The sequence below is a fragment of the Nerophis lumbriciformis genome, linkage group LG02 (assembly GCF_033978685.3).
Source record: "Nerophis lumbriciformis linkage group LG02, RoL_Nlum_v2.1, whole genome shotgun sequence".
Classification (NCBI taxonomy): Eukaryota; Metazoa; Chordata; class Actinopteri; order Syngnathiformes; family Syngnathidae; genus Nerophis; species Nerophis lumbriciformis.
In genome coordinates, this window is record NC_084549.2 from 17,819,345 (window position 1) to 17,835,000 (window position 15,656).

At 41.6% G+C, this 15,656-nt stretch overlaps 1 protein-coding gene and 1 long non-coding RNA gene across 2 annotated transcripts in view; one reads left to right on the plus strand and one right to left on the minus strand.

The window, feature by feature from the left end:
* Positions 1-15,656, plus strand: part of LOC133596529 (zinc finger matrin-type protein 4) — a 241,779-nt gene that overhangs the window by 167,950 nt on the left and 58,173 nt on the right. The window contains exon 5 of the mRNA XM_061949414.2: positions 1,888-2,124. Coding sequence (XP_061805398.1) covers positions 1,888-2,124 — 237 coding nt within the window. The remainder of the gene's footprint in view (positions 1-1,887; positions 2,125-15,656) is intronic.
* The window catches only part of LOC133596628 (uncharacterized), a 99,942-nt gene that overhangs the window by 11,601 nt on the left and 72,685 nt on the right, over positions 1-15,656 (minus strand). The window lies entirely within an intron of this gene.

Here is a 15,656-nt window from a genome sequence, read left to right on the forward strand (position 1 = left end):
CTGGTCACTGCTTCCATGCCAAGAGGGAGCTGATATCACAGCTCATCCTTTGGAAAAAATCTACCAGGGGTCGCCTCACCTACCCCGAAGTATTCGCACGGGACACTGGGATCCTTGTTTCAGAGCTGGGCTCTGCCATGGGTGACCCCGACTGCTGGCGGCCGCACATTGATGATGATGATATGGAAGAGGATTACACGGTTACTCTGCCGATCTCTAGACAGCACAGACGCTCATCAACGGCACATTTGCGGATTATAATTACTGGTTTGCAACACATATTTTTAGCCCAATTAGGTGAAATTACATAATCTCCCACGGCACACCGAACAATATCTCACGGTACACTAGTGTGCCGCGGCACACTGGTTGAAAAACACTGGTTTATAGGAGTGAACATGATTATGGAGGCTTGTCTGTATCTACACTATATTGCCAAAAGTATTTGGCCACCTGCCTTGACTCACATAAGAACTTGAAGTGCCATCCCATTCCTAACCCATAGACTTCAATATGATGTCGGTCTACCTTTTGCAGCTATTACAGCTTCAACTCTTCTGGGAAGGCTGTCCACAAGTTTGCGGAAGGGTGTTCATAGGTATTTTCCACTATTCTTCCAAAAGTGCATTGGTGAGGTCACACACTGATGTTGGGTCGAGAATGCCTGGCTCTCAGTTTCCGTTATAATTCATCCCAAAGGTGTTCTAACGGGTTCAAGTCAGGACTCTGTGCAGGCCAGTCAAGTTCATCCACACCAGACTCTGTCATCCATGTCTTTATGGACCTTGCTTTGTGCACTGGTGCACAGTCATGTTGGAAGAGGAAGGGGCCCGCTCCAAACTGTTCCCACAAGGTTGGGAGCATGGAATTCTCCAAAATGTTTTGGTATCCTGGAGCATTCAAAGTTCCTTTCACTGGAACTAAGGGGCCAAACCCAACTTTTGAAAAACAACCCCACACTATAATGCCTCCTCCACCAAATTTCACACCCGGCACAATGCAGTCCGAAACATACCTCCAAACCCAGACTCGTCCATCAGATTGCCAGATGGAAAAGCGTGATTCATCACTCCAGAGAAGGCGTCTCCACTGCTCTAGAGTCCAGTGGCGACGTGCTTTACACCACTGCATCCGACGCTTTGCATTGGACTTGGTGATGTACGGCTGAGCTGCAGCTGCTCGGCCATGGAAACCCATTCCATGAAGCTCTCTGCGTACTGTACGTGGGCTAATTGGAAGGTCACATGAAGTTTGGAGCTCTGTAGCAACTGACTGTGCAGTAAGTCGGCGACCTCTTTGCACTATGCTCTTCAGCATCCGCTGACCCCTCTCTGTCAGTTTACGTGGTCTACCACTTGATGGCTGAGTTGCTGTTGTTCCCAAACTCTTCCATTTTCTTATAATAAAGCCGACAGTTGACTTTGAGATATTTAGAAGCGGGGACATTTCCTGACTGGATGTGTTGCACAGGTGGCATCTTTTGACAGTTCCACGCTGGAAATCACCGAGCTCCTGAGAGCGGCCCATTCATTCACAAATGTTCGTAGAAACAGTCTCCAAGCCTAAGTGCTTGATTTTATACACCTGTGGCTGGGCCAAGTGATTAGGACACCTGATTCTGATCATTTGAATGGGTGGCCAAATAGTTTTGGCAATATAGTTTATATATATATATATATATATATAGTCCTTATTTACAGCAATAGAGGATTATTGACTTAGTGGTGTATGGAGATACACATCTGTGTGGCAGCTATTTTTTTAGTTTATGGACTAAATTTAAAAAATTAGATTCATCGTTTAAAAGCTGTTCTGTTTGGATTGTAAAGTTCAAATGACCATAAAGACGTCAGCAGGATTCTTGACAATGCGGTCTTATCATTACAGATTCCTCCCCTTCAACACCACTGTCCACAGACCCCACGGCCCCACCGTGGCCTGAGGCGGTGGTCAGCGGGAACGGCGGGAGAGAAGCCGGCAAGTACTGCTGCCTGTGCGGCGCCTGGTTCAACAACCCGCTGATGGCCCAGCAGCACTACGAGGGCAAGAAACACCGCAGGAACGCCGCCCGAGCACGCCTGGTGGAGCAGCTCCAGGGCAGTCTGGATGCCACGGAGAGCACAGGTCAGCCCACGTAATCCCCTCCAAAATATCCCCTCACTCAGCAGGGCTGTCGCTGCTTTTTAAAGAGGAACTTGATCAGCGCGATCGTGTTTAACGTAGGTGCTAGTCGCCGGCCATCACACTCATTGAGTTTTGACGGCCAAGTCACTCCTGTACGGTATAATTAGCCCTATAAAACTGTGACTTTACGATCTGCTATGACTCTCACTGACTGCTAAAGATAGATGGATTAGCTTACATAATTACATGTGAATGTCAGTGTTGTTTTCTCAAAAAGGGCTGGCTTTATGATAAAGCCTGCCGGAGGGTTTTAGGATGGATGATTTGGATTTGCAGTTTAGTTAGAGCAGCTTTGGACCGAATCAAGGTCAGCAGCTCTCACCGTTCCCTGCATCCACTCTGGCTCCAACTAAATATAATTCAAAAGCCGCAGATTACTCGTGTAAGGCCGGTCATCCATCATATGAGGGAAATGTTTGTCTCTCCCTAATTAACTCTTTATCTCAGTCGAGTCGGAATGTTGGCTAGTCTAGTTCTACAAGGATGGCTAACCTTTCCACCGATTATCTAGGGAGGCTTTAACACACATTATCATTTTATATTCTTTTGTTCAGCAAATAATAATAAATTTAAAAAAAAACATGCCATTTTATGCATAGGTTTGCAAAGGGGCAGAACATGTCAAGCAATTTGGGGAAAATGAAAGATTTTACTGAGGAATTAATTAATTAATTAATTAATTATTAAAAAGCTTGGTTGTGAAAAAGAATGACAATTGTTAATGACCAGTATTAACAAAGACAGATATTTTCGAACGCATATTTTCAGTACTCAAAACATAGTAGTACCATGTGAACTTCTTTATATATATATATATATATATATATATATATATATATATATATATATATATATATATATATCTTCTTTATGTCAGGAAAAAACACACGGAGGCTATTGCATCCCTACAGGTATGTTTCACAGGTTTCCCTATTCTTCAGGGGAGTTTATTATTATTATAAACTCCCGTGAAGAACACTCTACTCCAGTATTGAGCACTGTTTAACGGATAAACCACTGCAAACTCGGTTGTATATATATATATATATATATATATATATATATATATATATATATATATATATATTATATATATACACATACATATATATATATATATATATACACTAATGTAATATATATATATATATATATATATATATATATATATATATATATATATATATATATATATTCTTTATGTCAGGAAAAAACACACGGAGGCTATTGCATCCCTACAGGTCTGTTTCACAGGTTTCCCTATTGTTCAGGGGAGTTTATTATTATCATAAACTCCCCTGAAGAGCACTCTACTCCAGTATTGAGCACTGTTTAAAGGATAAACCACTGCAAACTCGGCTATATATATATATATATATATATATATATATATATATACTGTAAATATACATATACACATACCTATATACACATGTATACTGTATACTATTACGATAGTGTATACATATGCTATGTAAAAAAAAACAATTGATTTGATGTTTTTTTTATAAATTATATCCCAAATATGAGTTTTGATTATAAACCTTAAGAAGACTGTGTGTAAAAAAATAGAATATACCTACCCAATATGTTAATAAACATTAAATCCGACTACTCCATCAAAAATATGCTGTGACACTACAAACTATCTTGAAGTCGAATGTTGTGTGATGCACATACATAAAAAGTCCTTATTTTGACTTTAAAAGCAGTAAACTAATGCATAATTAATGTGAACACATGTACATTTTCAAGAATTTACAGGATTCAACAAAAAAATTGGAAAATCAGTCTTAAACAAATAACTTAAAGGAATCAAAACAAACAACACTCAAGCGTAATACAGTGGAACCTTGATTTTTGAACTCAAAGGGGTCATATTGTTTCCTGAACAGGATCGTAGAAGAAGCCTTATTCTAGTAAAAAATTGTCCACTTTGAACACAATATAAAGCACTATATTAAGCAAACATAACAATGGGGTTAGGATAAACTTTCTATTAAATAACAAGGCCAAAACAATAACAAGTATTAGAATAAAAAACAAAATGTCTGTATATTTTCTTTGCATGCAAGACAAGAGGCAAGACAACGCTGTGAGTACTTCCTGAATTTTTCAAACCACAAATCACCTGTCCAGTGCTCTCTTTGAACTCATATTAAGCTAGCAAAAGTAGAAAAATGTAAAAGAGAAAACAACAACACAAAGTAATACAGTAGCTATTAGCAGCACTGTGCTGACTGAATGAGCACTATAGAGTGATCAGCTCGCCCACGACATAGTGAGTAATGAGTGATGAAATGTTCATACACAGAGACAAGGTTTGTATACCAAATATATATATATATATATATATATATATATATATATATATATATATATATATATATACATACATATATATATATACATACAGGCACGTGCACACATAGGGCCCTTGAGCACTGCCCTTTTTTGCCTCGTCTTAAAAAGTGCCCTCTGCCTGTGTGTGTGTGTGTTTTTTTTTGTTTTTTTTTCTTTAAATAACATTAATAAATTCCTGTCAGGGATGTAAAAAAACAGCGGTACAAAAACTCCACGTTTTCTTGTAATACCGGTTTGTTTGAGCCTGCCGCTTCCGCCAGAGAGGGAGCGAGAGAGGGCGAGTGAGTGAGTAAGTGAGAGGAGAGAGAGCCAACTGCGCCCCTGAGGAGACGTCACGTGACAGTGGAGCAACTTGAACCTGTGAGTTATGGTCTAGTCGCCGTTCTCTTATTCAGCATCTAATATGGGTAATATTTCAGAAAAACGCTGTATTATTCTATTATTCAATGTGTCAGCTTCTGTTTTTGCCGTACGTCGGAGCATCAATTGAGCACGGCACATCAATTCCGCACAGAGCAGAGCAGATCGTGCGGGACAGGAAGTAGTGTACAAAATACAAAATAAAATACCAGGTTAATTTTCAAAATAAAATGCACTGTGTTTACGGCGGATCACATTTCTCTCACAGTAGAGGTTTAGATATAAAGTTTATTGTGACTTTGCTATTACTGTGTGGGTTAACAAAATAATAATAATAATAATAATAATGATAATAATAATAATAATAAGAAGAATAATGATAATGATTATAATAATAATAATAAGTATTATTATTATTATTAATAATAATTATAATTTCAGCATTCTAGGGATATAAGATGTAGGTTATCTGTTAGGAATATTACCATCTGTATTTAAACTTGATTCATGTTGATTATGCCTGCAGCACAATGCCAAAAAAAGAAAGGATACAGAAAAGGAAGGAGAAGGAGCGCCAGGAAGCAGCTAAGGGTAGCAGACCTCTTAATGCATGGCTAAAACCAAGTACTAGCATCATGGAAGCCCTGAATTTACATTGAGGAGCATATTTGGGTATGGGTGGCCTCCATCCTACAGCCCTCTACTGGCCCCTGGTCCATATTTTTGGCCCTGTATTGCGTTTCAGTTGTTTAGTCTGAGCATTAAGTGAGAGAGACCATAAGTTACAACTTGATGGTGTTTTCATCAAGTTAAGGGAAGAAGGACAGATTTTCTCATTGAAGTTTTTTTTCCCATTTGAGTATTTATTTTTGTATTTTTTTTTCAAAGTTCATGTTGCACTGTTCAATGTTCAATATTAAAGTGCTTATCTTTAACAATAAATAGCCTAATAATAAACCAGTGTTTTGTTGCTTTTCATGTCTTCCAAGCCTATGATAATGTAAATTAACTCATTATGACAATAATTTGTTGACACAAAAGAAATGGCAATCACTTTTACCTACAAAGGACACACAGCTAAGTAGTTAGCTTCCTATTAGCAAATTTAATTTTACATTAATTTCCATATTGTGTAAAGGACCAAAAAAAAATGTCCTGCCCTTTTCTGACTTTGAGCCCCTGCCCCTCTATAATCATGTGCACGTCCCTGTATATATATATATTAGAGATGTCCGATAATATCGGCCTGCTGATATTATCGGCCGATAAATGCGTTAAAATGTAATATCGGAAATTATCGGTATCGTTTTTTTTTTTTATCGATATCGTTTTTTTGTTGGTTTTTTGTTGGTTTTTTTAAATTAAATCAACATAAAAAAACACAAGATACACTTACAATTAGGGCACCAACCCAGAAAACCTCCCTCCCCCATTTACACTCATTCACACTCATTCACACAAAAGGGTTGTTTCTTTCTGTTATTAATATTCTGGTTCCTACATTATATATCAATACAGTCTGCAAGGGATACAGTCCGTAAGTACACATGATTGTGCGTGCTGCTGGTCCACTAATAGTACTAACCTTTAACAGTTAATTTTACTCAGTTTCAGTAATTACTAGTTTCTATGTAACTGTTTTTATATTGTTTTACTTTCTTTTTTATTCAAGAAAATGTTTTTAATTTATTTATCTTATTTTATAATTTTTTTTAAAAAGTACCTTATCTTCACCATCCATGGTAACGTCCATGGTAACGTTGCTTGGATGGCAACATATGTTGCTCCAAAACCTTTCAGCATTAATTTTGCCTTCACAGATGTGTAAGTTACCCATGTCTTGGGCACTAATACACCCCCATACCATCACAGATGCTAGCTTTTCAACTTTGCGCCTATAACAATCCGGATGGTTCTTTTCCTCTTTGGTCCGGAGGACACGACGTCCACAGTTTCCAAAAACAATTAGAAATGTGGACTCGTCAGACCACAGAACACTTTTCCACTTTGTATCAGTCCATCTTAGATGAGCTCAGGCCCAACGAAGCCGACGGCGTTTCTGGGTGTTGTTGATAAACGGTTTTCGCCTTGCATAGGAGAGTTTTAACTTGCACTTACAGATGTTGCGACCAACTGTAGTTACTGACAGTGGGTTTCTGAAGTGTTCCTGAGCCCATGTGGTGATATCCTTTACACACTGATGTCACTTGTTGATGCAGTACAGCCTGAGGGATCGAAGGTCACGGGCTTAGCTGCTTACGTGCAGTGATTTCTCCAGATTCTCTGAACCCTTTGATGATATTACGGACCGTAGATGGTGAAATCCCTAAATTCCTTGCAATAGCTGGTTGAGAAAGGTTTTTCTTAAACTGTTCAACAATTTGCTCACGCATTTGTTGACAAAGTGGTGACCCTCGCCCCATCCTTGTTTGTGAATGACTGAGCAATTAATGGAATCTACTTGTATACCCAATCATGGCACCCACCTGTTCCCAATTTGCCTGTTCACCTGTGGGATGTTCCAAATAAGTGTTTGATGAGCATTCCTCAACTTTATCAGTGTTTATTGCCACCTTTCCCAACTTCTTTGTCACGTGTTGCTGGCATCAAATTCTAAAGTTAATGATTATTTGCAAAAAAAAAAAAAATGTTTATCAGTTGGAACATCAAATATGTTGTCTTTGTAGCATATTCAACTGAATATGGGTTGAAAAGGATTTGGAAATCATTGTATTCCATTTATATTTACATCTAACACAATTTCCCAACTCATATGGAAACAGAGTTTGTATGTATACTATTAACCGCTAATGGTAAAAAAAAAAAAAACGGCGTATAAATCTAACACCCCACATATAAGATGATCTACAGGGTAAAGGTATATAAATAGTCCAATGCTAATATAGTGCGTATAGTATTATGTCCAGGAAGAACTTTCTGGTTCCAGCGAGTGCTCACATATGTGACGTCATTCAGCGAAAAAAGCGGGCGTCCTAACGTGCACGCGAGCGCCGCACGACACCTCGAACCGCGCACGCACGCTCCAGCCCTCCGTGGCCGTGGACGCCGCGGGGCGAGCTGTGTGCTCCAGGTGCCATGACAAAAGCAATCATCTCAAGGAGCCAATCATATTAAAAGCATGAGTCACGTTGCCGCCTCCACTGGCTCAGAGGCTTGAAGTTGTGTCATGTTGGATATCATCCTCCATCCACTCGCTGTGACCCACATCCCACGACCTCGACTGCCTTTTTAGGGAAAATATGAATCCGAGATTCACAGCACCGATGTTTAGAAATCGTCAGTCCGGCCTAAAAACAGATTTTGCGTCATTTACGCCGACGTGTTGTCATTGACTTAAAGACGTGGCATTTGCCGCCTGGCCGTAAGCGAGTGGGTCGGGGGAAATGAGCTCAGTGCTGACGTGGTCCATTATACGTGCTATCAATCAAGTCTTTGCGCTGGTGTCTCGTAATCACGCCGGCATTGTCAGGACTTGTTTGTTCTCCTGTGAGACTCGTCTCCAACGGTGCGAGATTCTCACGTTTGATTGGCTTCTTTTGGCACCTCCGCAGGTGCAAAGTGGCAGGTGAGCCGAGTGAAAACGAGGAGGGAGACGGGCTTCTTTAAACCTACCGCCAATGAGGTGTGATTTCTGTTTGTGTGTGGGTGAGGGCAGGGGTCCCCCAACCTTTTTTCCACCAGGGACCGGTTTAAGGTATGCATTATTTTCACGGACCGGCTTTTCACGTGTGGCATGAAAAATCAACGCACTATAACGCTGAAATAATGGGAACCCTGGGCGTGTTTCTTTGCAAAAAAGATGGTCTCCGGCACGTTGATGGCATATACTACATACCAGTGTTTCTTAACCATAGGGCGCGAGCCCCCCCTAGAATGTAATATATGTATTTTTTCAGCTGTGGTCCGCATAGGCCACAGCGGTACTCAGTTGTAATACACTTGTCTCAGTGACGTGCGGTCACTAGAGGCAGGTGAGCAAGTATGGATTGCATTGACATGTAGGCCCCGCCTCACCTGCCATCATGGAAAGAAAAAAATGTAAAAAGAAAAAAAAAAAATTAAATTGTTATATGTATCGAGTGATTATACTATAAAGTTATTTTCCATTTAACTTCACCAGTTTTAGATTATTTTTATTCAAAATCGCTGAATTTTCACATTTGCCGTTCAAATACTGAGAAGAGACGGTGCGGTGAACAGCAGCCAGTCGAGGCACGTCACTCAGTGCCTCAACATGGACGGACTCGGCTAACTGCTGGTCTGCTGTGCAGTGAGACTGTATTGCTATATGAACTATATTATACATTTCCATAGTTTAGTTAGCTGAGGTATATAATGTACAGTGTATTTTGTCAACAACTGTATGTGTGTAAAGTATTTCTTGTGCTGAGCGATCATAAAACTGCTGCGAAGACGCACTGGCTGAGGCACGCGTAACCACGCCTCCTGGTGCTTAAGGCACCAGCTTCGCCGCAGACTGCACCCACCGACGAGAGCGCCACACCAAACAAAGCCCACACCCAAACCCTCCACGTGCAAGACCGAATCCACCCAAAAAAAGTCACTTAACAAGAAGCCAAAAAGTGCAAAAACAACATTGCTCGCGCCGGAGGAGCCGTGAACGACTGCAAGGACACTACATTAGGTACACCTGCAGACTGCAGCACGGATTTCATATTTCATTCATTCACAACTCCTCCAACACGAACACCACTGTTCCCGCACTTATAAGTAAAGGTAAGACCATAATAAAGTTTTTTTTATTAAATGTGCTTTTTTGTGTGCTACAGTTTGTATGTGTAAAGTTAAAGTTAAGTTAAAGCAGGGGCGTCACTAGCTTTTAAGGACAAGGGGGGCTTTGCCCCCAGGAGATGCACAGGATGCGAGCGAATGTTACGCACGAGCACAAAACTTCACAAACGGCTAACAAAGACTTAGAAATTATTCATTGTTATTATTATTATTTTAAAAAAATGCACGGGACGAAATGAAATGCTCCCCGGGACGATGGCTTTTAACCATATATTTTCTTTTTCTTTGTATGTATTTATTCATTTTACATTTTATATTAAATGTCTTGGTTTTTCCTCCCTCTGAAAATCCTATTAAATGTTTAACAAGCCATCCTATAATAATAAAACAGCTATTAATGTAACAATACAATAAAACAAATATATTTAATGATGTTTTTTTCATTATTTTAACAATAGGCTTATGTATATTACTTTATATAGATTCTACAAGAAACACAAAATTAAAAAAATAAATGATTTACAATTGCACACACAAGGTTTTGTGCAGCTTCACTCATTGTAAAGGAAGATAATGTGCTTCGTACACTTGCAGGACCGCAAGCAAGGTCGCAGAGAAAATGCGGGCTGGAATTTGAGTGATGTGGGCATTTTCTATATGAACAAGTGGAATGGATTGGATACCGACGCACGAAAAAGGCTCTCTACCTTACGCTACGAAGTGGGGGGAAACTGAGTGAATAATAACAGGTTATATGATTATTTATTTAAACTCATATTTGGGCCACTTTATAATGAATATGTCGGCATTTATTTGTAAAAAAAACACAAAAAAACACCAAATTATTTAGGGGGGCTTAAGAATATTTTAGGGGGGCTTGAGCCCCCCTAAAATAGGCCTAACAACGCCAATGAGTTAAAGTACCAATGATTGTCACACACACTAGGTGTGGTGAAATATGTCCTCTGCATTTGACCGATCCCCTTGATCACCCCCTGGGATGTGAGGGGAGCAGTGGGCAGCAGTGGGCAGCAGCGGCGCCGGGCCCGGGAATAATTGTTGGTGATTTAACCCCCAATTCCAACCCTTGATGCTGAGTGCCAAGCAGGGAAGAATGCTGGTATGAGCTTTTAAACATAACCCGTTAACTGCTGCCAATCAAATGGTGAATAAGATACTCTTTAGGGTTCATATGTTTGTAAATCTGACTGTGATGAAGTCAGTGCCTCACCAGTCATGAACCTCACCGCACGTCACTGACTTGTCTACCACTTGTGGCAGTAATGACAATATAAAACAACAAGAGTGAAATTCATTTGAAACATTTCTTAAGCGCAAAAATTATGACTAAAGTAGAGATGTCCGATAATATCGGACAGCCGATATTATCAGCCAATAAAAGCTTTAAAATGTAATATCGGATATTATCGGTATCGGTTTCAAAAAGTAAAATTTATGACTTTTTAAAACGCCGCTGTACGGAGTGGTACACGGACGTAGGGAGAAGTACAGAGCGCCAATAAACCTTAAAGGCACTGCCTTTGCGTGCCGGCCCAATCACATAATATCGCCGGCTTTTCACACACACATGTCAATGCAATCCATACTTGGTCAACGGCCATACAGGTCACACTGAGGGTGGCCGTATAAACAACTTTAACACTGTTACAAATATGTGCCACACCAAAAAAGAATGACAAACACATTTCGGGAGAACATCCGCACCGTAACACAACATAAACACAACAGAACAAATACCCAGAACCCCTTGCAGCACTAACTCTTCCGGGACGCTACAATATACAACCCCCGCTAACACCCCCACCTCAACCCTTTTGAGTCTTTCTCGTTATTTCTTTTATTAGTACGCTTTAATGAGCATCATGCAATGCAGTGTAATTAATTGCATATGGAAAACAAAATAACACTAACTTTTTTAGTTTTTCATTAACCCAGCCTCTAAACAACATATAAAATGTAATCAAATCAAATAAAAATAAAGATTATTATGATTATTGTGTGAATGCTCCAAAGCATAAGGTTTTCTACACCAAAATTCATCTATTTATTCAACTTCTTCAACTTCTTCTTCTTCTCCAGATTTTGGCGCATTCTACTTTCCACATTTTTCACCCGATTCAAACCGTTCCAACTTCAAATTGTTCAGCCTATTCGGGAATCGCGGGCTTTCCCTTGACAAATTCCAAAAATTTCCCAAATTTCACAGAATTCCAGGGAGATTTTTCCTATTCAATATGAATTGGCCATTTTTCAAACTTCCACCATTTCCACATTTTTCAACCGATTCAAACCATTCTACCTTCAACACATTCCACCATCCTGGAAATTTAAACTACCCTTTTTCCAAGTTCCAAAAAATTCCAGGATTTTCCAGAATTCCTGGTTTTCCAAAGCCCTATTTCCACCCTTTTTTTTTTTTTGGCAACTACTCCTTCCACATTTTTCAACACATTTCAACTGTTCTACCGTCAAAACATTCCTCTTAATCAGACAAAAAAAAAAAGTTTTTTGAACTGGTTTTCCCAAATTCCAGGAATTCCGTAATACCATTCCTCAATTCAACATGTTACTACTTCAACATTTCTCAACCGATTTGAAAAATTCCAACACCAACCATTCCAACTCATACAGACCATTGAAGTTTTTTACCATTTTCAAGAAAATTCCCGCTTTTCCCAAAATCCCCAAATGTTTTCGAAATTCCCATTGAAATCAATGGGACATTCTTCAAAATTCCACAACCCCCACATTTTTTATCTGATTCAAACTGTTCCAACTTCAAAATATTCAGCCTGTTTGGGAACTGTGTGCTCTACTTCAACAATTCTTTAAAAAATTCCAGGATTTCAGTTCAACTTCAGCATTGGAGCATTCACACGCAACTCCTTTAGGAATTGCCTCATCTAGTTATTATTATTAATAATATTACAATAGTAACAAAGCCTCAAAACAACAACACATACCATGTTATCAAATAAAATACACATATTACTATTGTTATGATTATTATTATTACTAGTACTAGCAGTAATAGCAATAATTATAAAAAAAAAATATTATTATGTTATTTTTATAATTTTAATGTATAATAAATAATAAATAAATACATTAGAATAAAACAAATATTGTGGTGTAGTGAGTTATAATGTTAGCATAGTTTTTAGGGTTTATTAGAGAAATTTTATTAAACGTCTTCAAAAAGCCTTTAATTGTTCTAGTTATAGGAAAGCGGTGGTTATCATTAACAACTAGCGAGCGGTACAATGAAATTGATTGTGTCACATGTTAAAGTTGCATGCGTGTGCATGAGTGAGCCTACCATGGGCTTTGAGTTTGTGGATTATTTTGGGTCTTTCTGGGTTTTGCTGGTATGCAACGCGGCAGTTCACATTAATAAATGATTGCGTTCATTGTGTGACATGTCTAAGTTCCACGCTGCTCATGCGTAAGCAAGCTTATCTTGGGCCTTGACTTTTACTCCTGGAGGTAAGGATTGCTGACTTACTGTAGAAACAGCTTCGCTCTGGAGGAACATTTTGTTTTTGTTTTTTTTGGTCCTGTCCAGCCACTCAGCAAATCCTATAGTTGATGTAGATGCCCATATCTGCAGTACAGATTTACTTATTACTTATTGGATCGCACCAATCACGATCCACTCTTCCCTCACTCGCGAACAAAACTCCCAGGTACTTGAACTCCTCCACTTGGGGCAGGGTCTCCTCCCCAACCCGGAGATGGCACTCCACCCTTTCCCGGGCGAGAACCATGGACTCGGATTTGGAGGTGCTGATTCTCATCCCAGTCGCTTCACACTCGGCTGTGAACCGATCCAGTGAGAGCTGAAGATCCTGGCCAGATGAAGCCATCAGGACCACATCATCTTCAAAAAGCAGAGACCTAATCCTGCAGCCGCTCAACGCCCTGACTGCGTCTAGAAATTTTGTCCATAAAAGTTATGAACAGAATCGGTGACAAAGGGCAGCCTTGGCGGAGTCCAACCCTCACTGGAAACGTGTCCGACTTACTGCCGGCAATGCGGACCAAGCTCTGACACTGATCATACAGAGAGCGGACCGCCACAATCAGACAGTCCGATATCCCATACTCTCTGAGCACTCCCCACAGGACTTCCCGTGGGACACGGTCGAATGCCTTCTCCAAGTCCACAAAGCACATGTAGACTGGTTGGGCAAACTCCCATGCACCTTCAAGGACCCTGCTGAGAGTATAGAGCTGGTCCACAGTTCAGCGACCAGGACGAAAACCACACTGGAGCTCTTTAACTACCTCATCAACCTCAGCCCCAGAAATAGGAGAGCCCACCACAGATTCCCCAGGCACTGCTTTCTTATAGGAATACGTGTTGGTGGGATTAAGGAGGTCTTCAAAGTATTCCCTCCACCGATCCACAACATCCGCAGTCGGGGTTAGCAGAACGCCATCCTCACCACACATGGTGTTGACAGTGCACTGCTTCCCCTTCCTGAGGCGGCGGAAGGTGGTCCAGAATCGCTTCGAAGCCGTCCAGAAGTCGTTTTCCATGGCTTCCCCGAACTCCTCCCATGTCCGAGTTTTTGCCTCCGCGACCGCTGAAGCCGCACACCGCTTGGCCTGTCGGTACCTGTCCGCTGCCTCCGGAGTCCTATGAGCCAAAAGAACCCGATAGGACTCTTTCTTCAGCTTGACGGCATCACTCACCGCTGGTGTCCACCAACGGGTTCTAGGATTACCGCCACGACAGGCACCAACTACCTTGCGGCCACAGCTCCAATAAGCCGCCTTGACAATAGAGGATGCGGAACATGGTCCACTCGAACTCAATGTCCAGCACCTCCCTCGTGACATGTTCAAAGTTCTTCCGGAGGTGGGAATTGAAACTCTCTCTGACAGGAGACTCTGCTAGATGTTACCAGCAGACCCTCACAATGTGTTTGGGCCTGTCAGGTCTGTCCGGCATCCTCCCCCACCATCGCAGCCAACTCACCACCAGGTGGTGATCGGTAAAAAGCTCCTCCCCTCTCTTCACCCGAGTGTCCAAAACATGAGGCCGCAAATCCGATGACACAACTACAAAGTCGATCATGGAACTGCGGCTTAGGGTGTCCTGGTGCCAAGTGCACATATGGACACCCTTATGTTTGAACATAGTGTTTGTTATGGACAATCTGTGACGAGCACAAAAGTCCAATAACAAAACACCACTCGGGTTCATATCCGGGCAGCCATTCTTCCCAATCACGCCTCCCAGGTTTCACTGTCGTTGCCAACATGAGCGTTGAAGTCCCCCAGTAGGACAAGGGAATCACCCGGGGGAACACTTTTCAGTACTCCCTCGAGTGTATCCAAAAAGGGTGGGTACTCTGAACTACCGTTTGGTGCGTAAGCACAAACAACAGTCAGGACCCGTCCCCCCACACGAAGGCGGGCGAAAGCTACCCTCTCGTCCACCGGGTTGAACTACAACGTGCAGGCTATGAGCCGGGGGACAATAAGAATTGCTACCCCAGTCCGTCGCCTCTCACTGTGTGCAATGCCAGTGTGGAAGAGAGTCCAGCCCCTCTCGGGAGAACTGGTTACAGAGCCCTTTTTGTGCATCGAGGTGAGTCCGACTATATCCAGCCGGAACTTCTCAACCTCGCGCACTAGCTCTGGCTCCTTCCCCTCCAGCGAGGTGACATTCCACGTCCCAAGAGCTAGTTTATGTAGCCGATGATCGGACCGCCAAGTGCCCTGCCTTCGGCTCCCGCCCAGCTCACAATGCACCCGACCTCTATGGCCCCTCCTATGAGTGGTGAGCCCATTGGAGGAAGGACCCACGTTGCCTCTTCGGACTGATCCCGGCCGGGCCTCATGAGGACAGTCCCGGCCACCAGGCGCTCGCCATCGTGCCCCAACTGCGAGCCTGGCTCCAGAGGGGGGCCCCGGTGACCCGCGTCCGGGCGAGGGAAATCGAA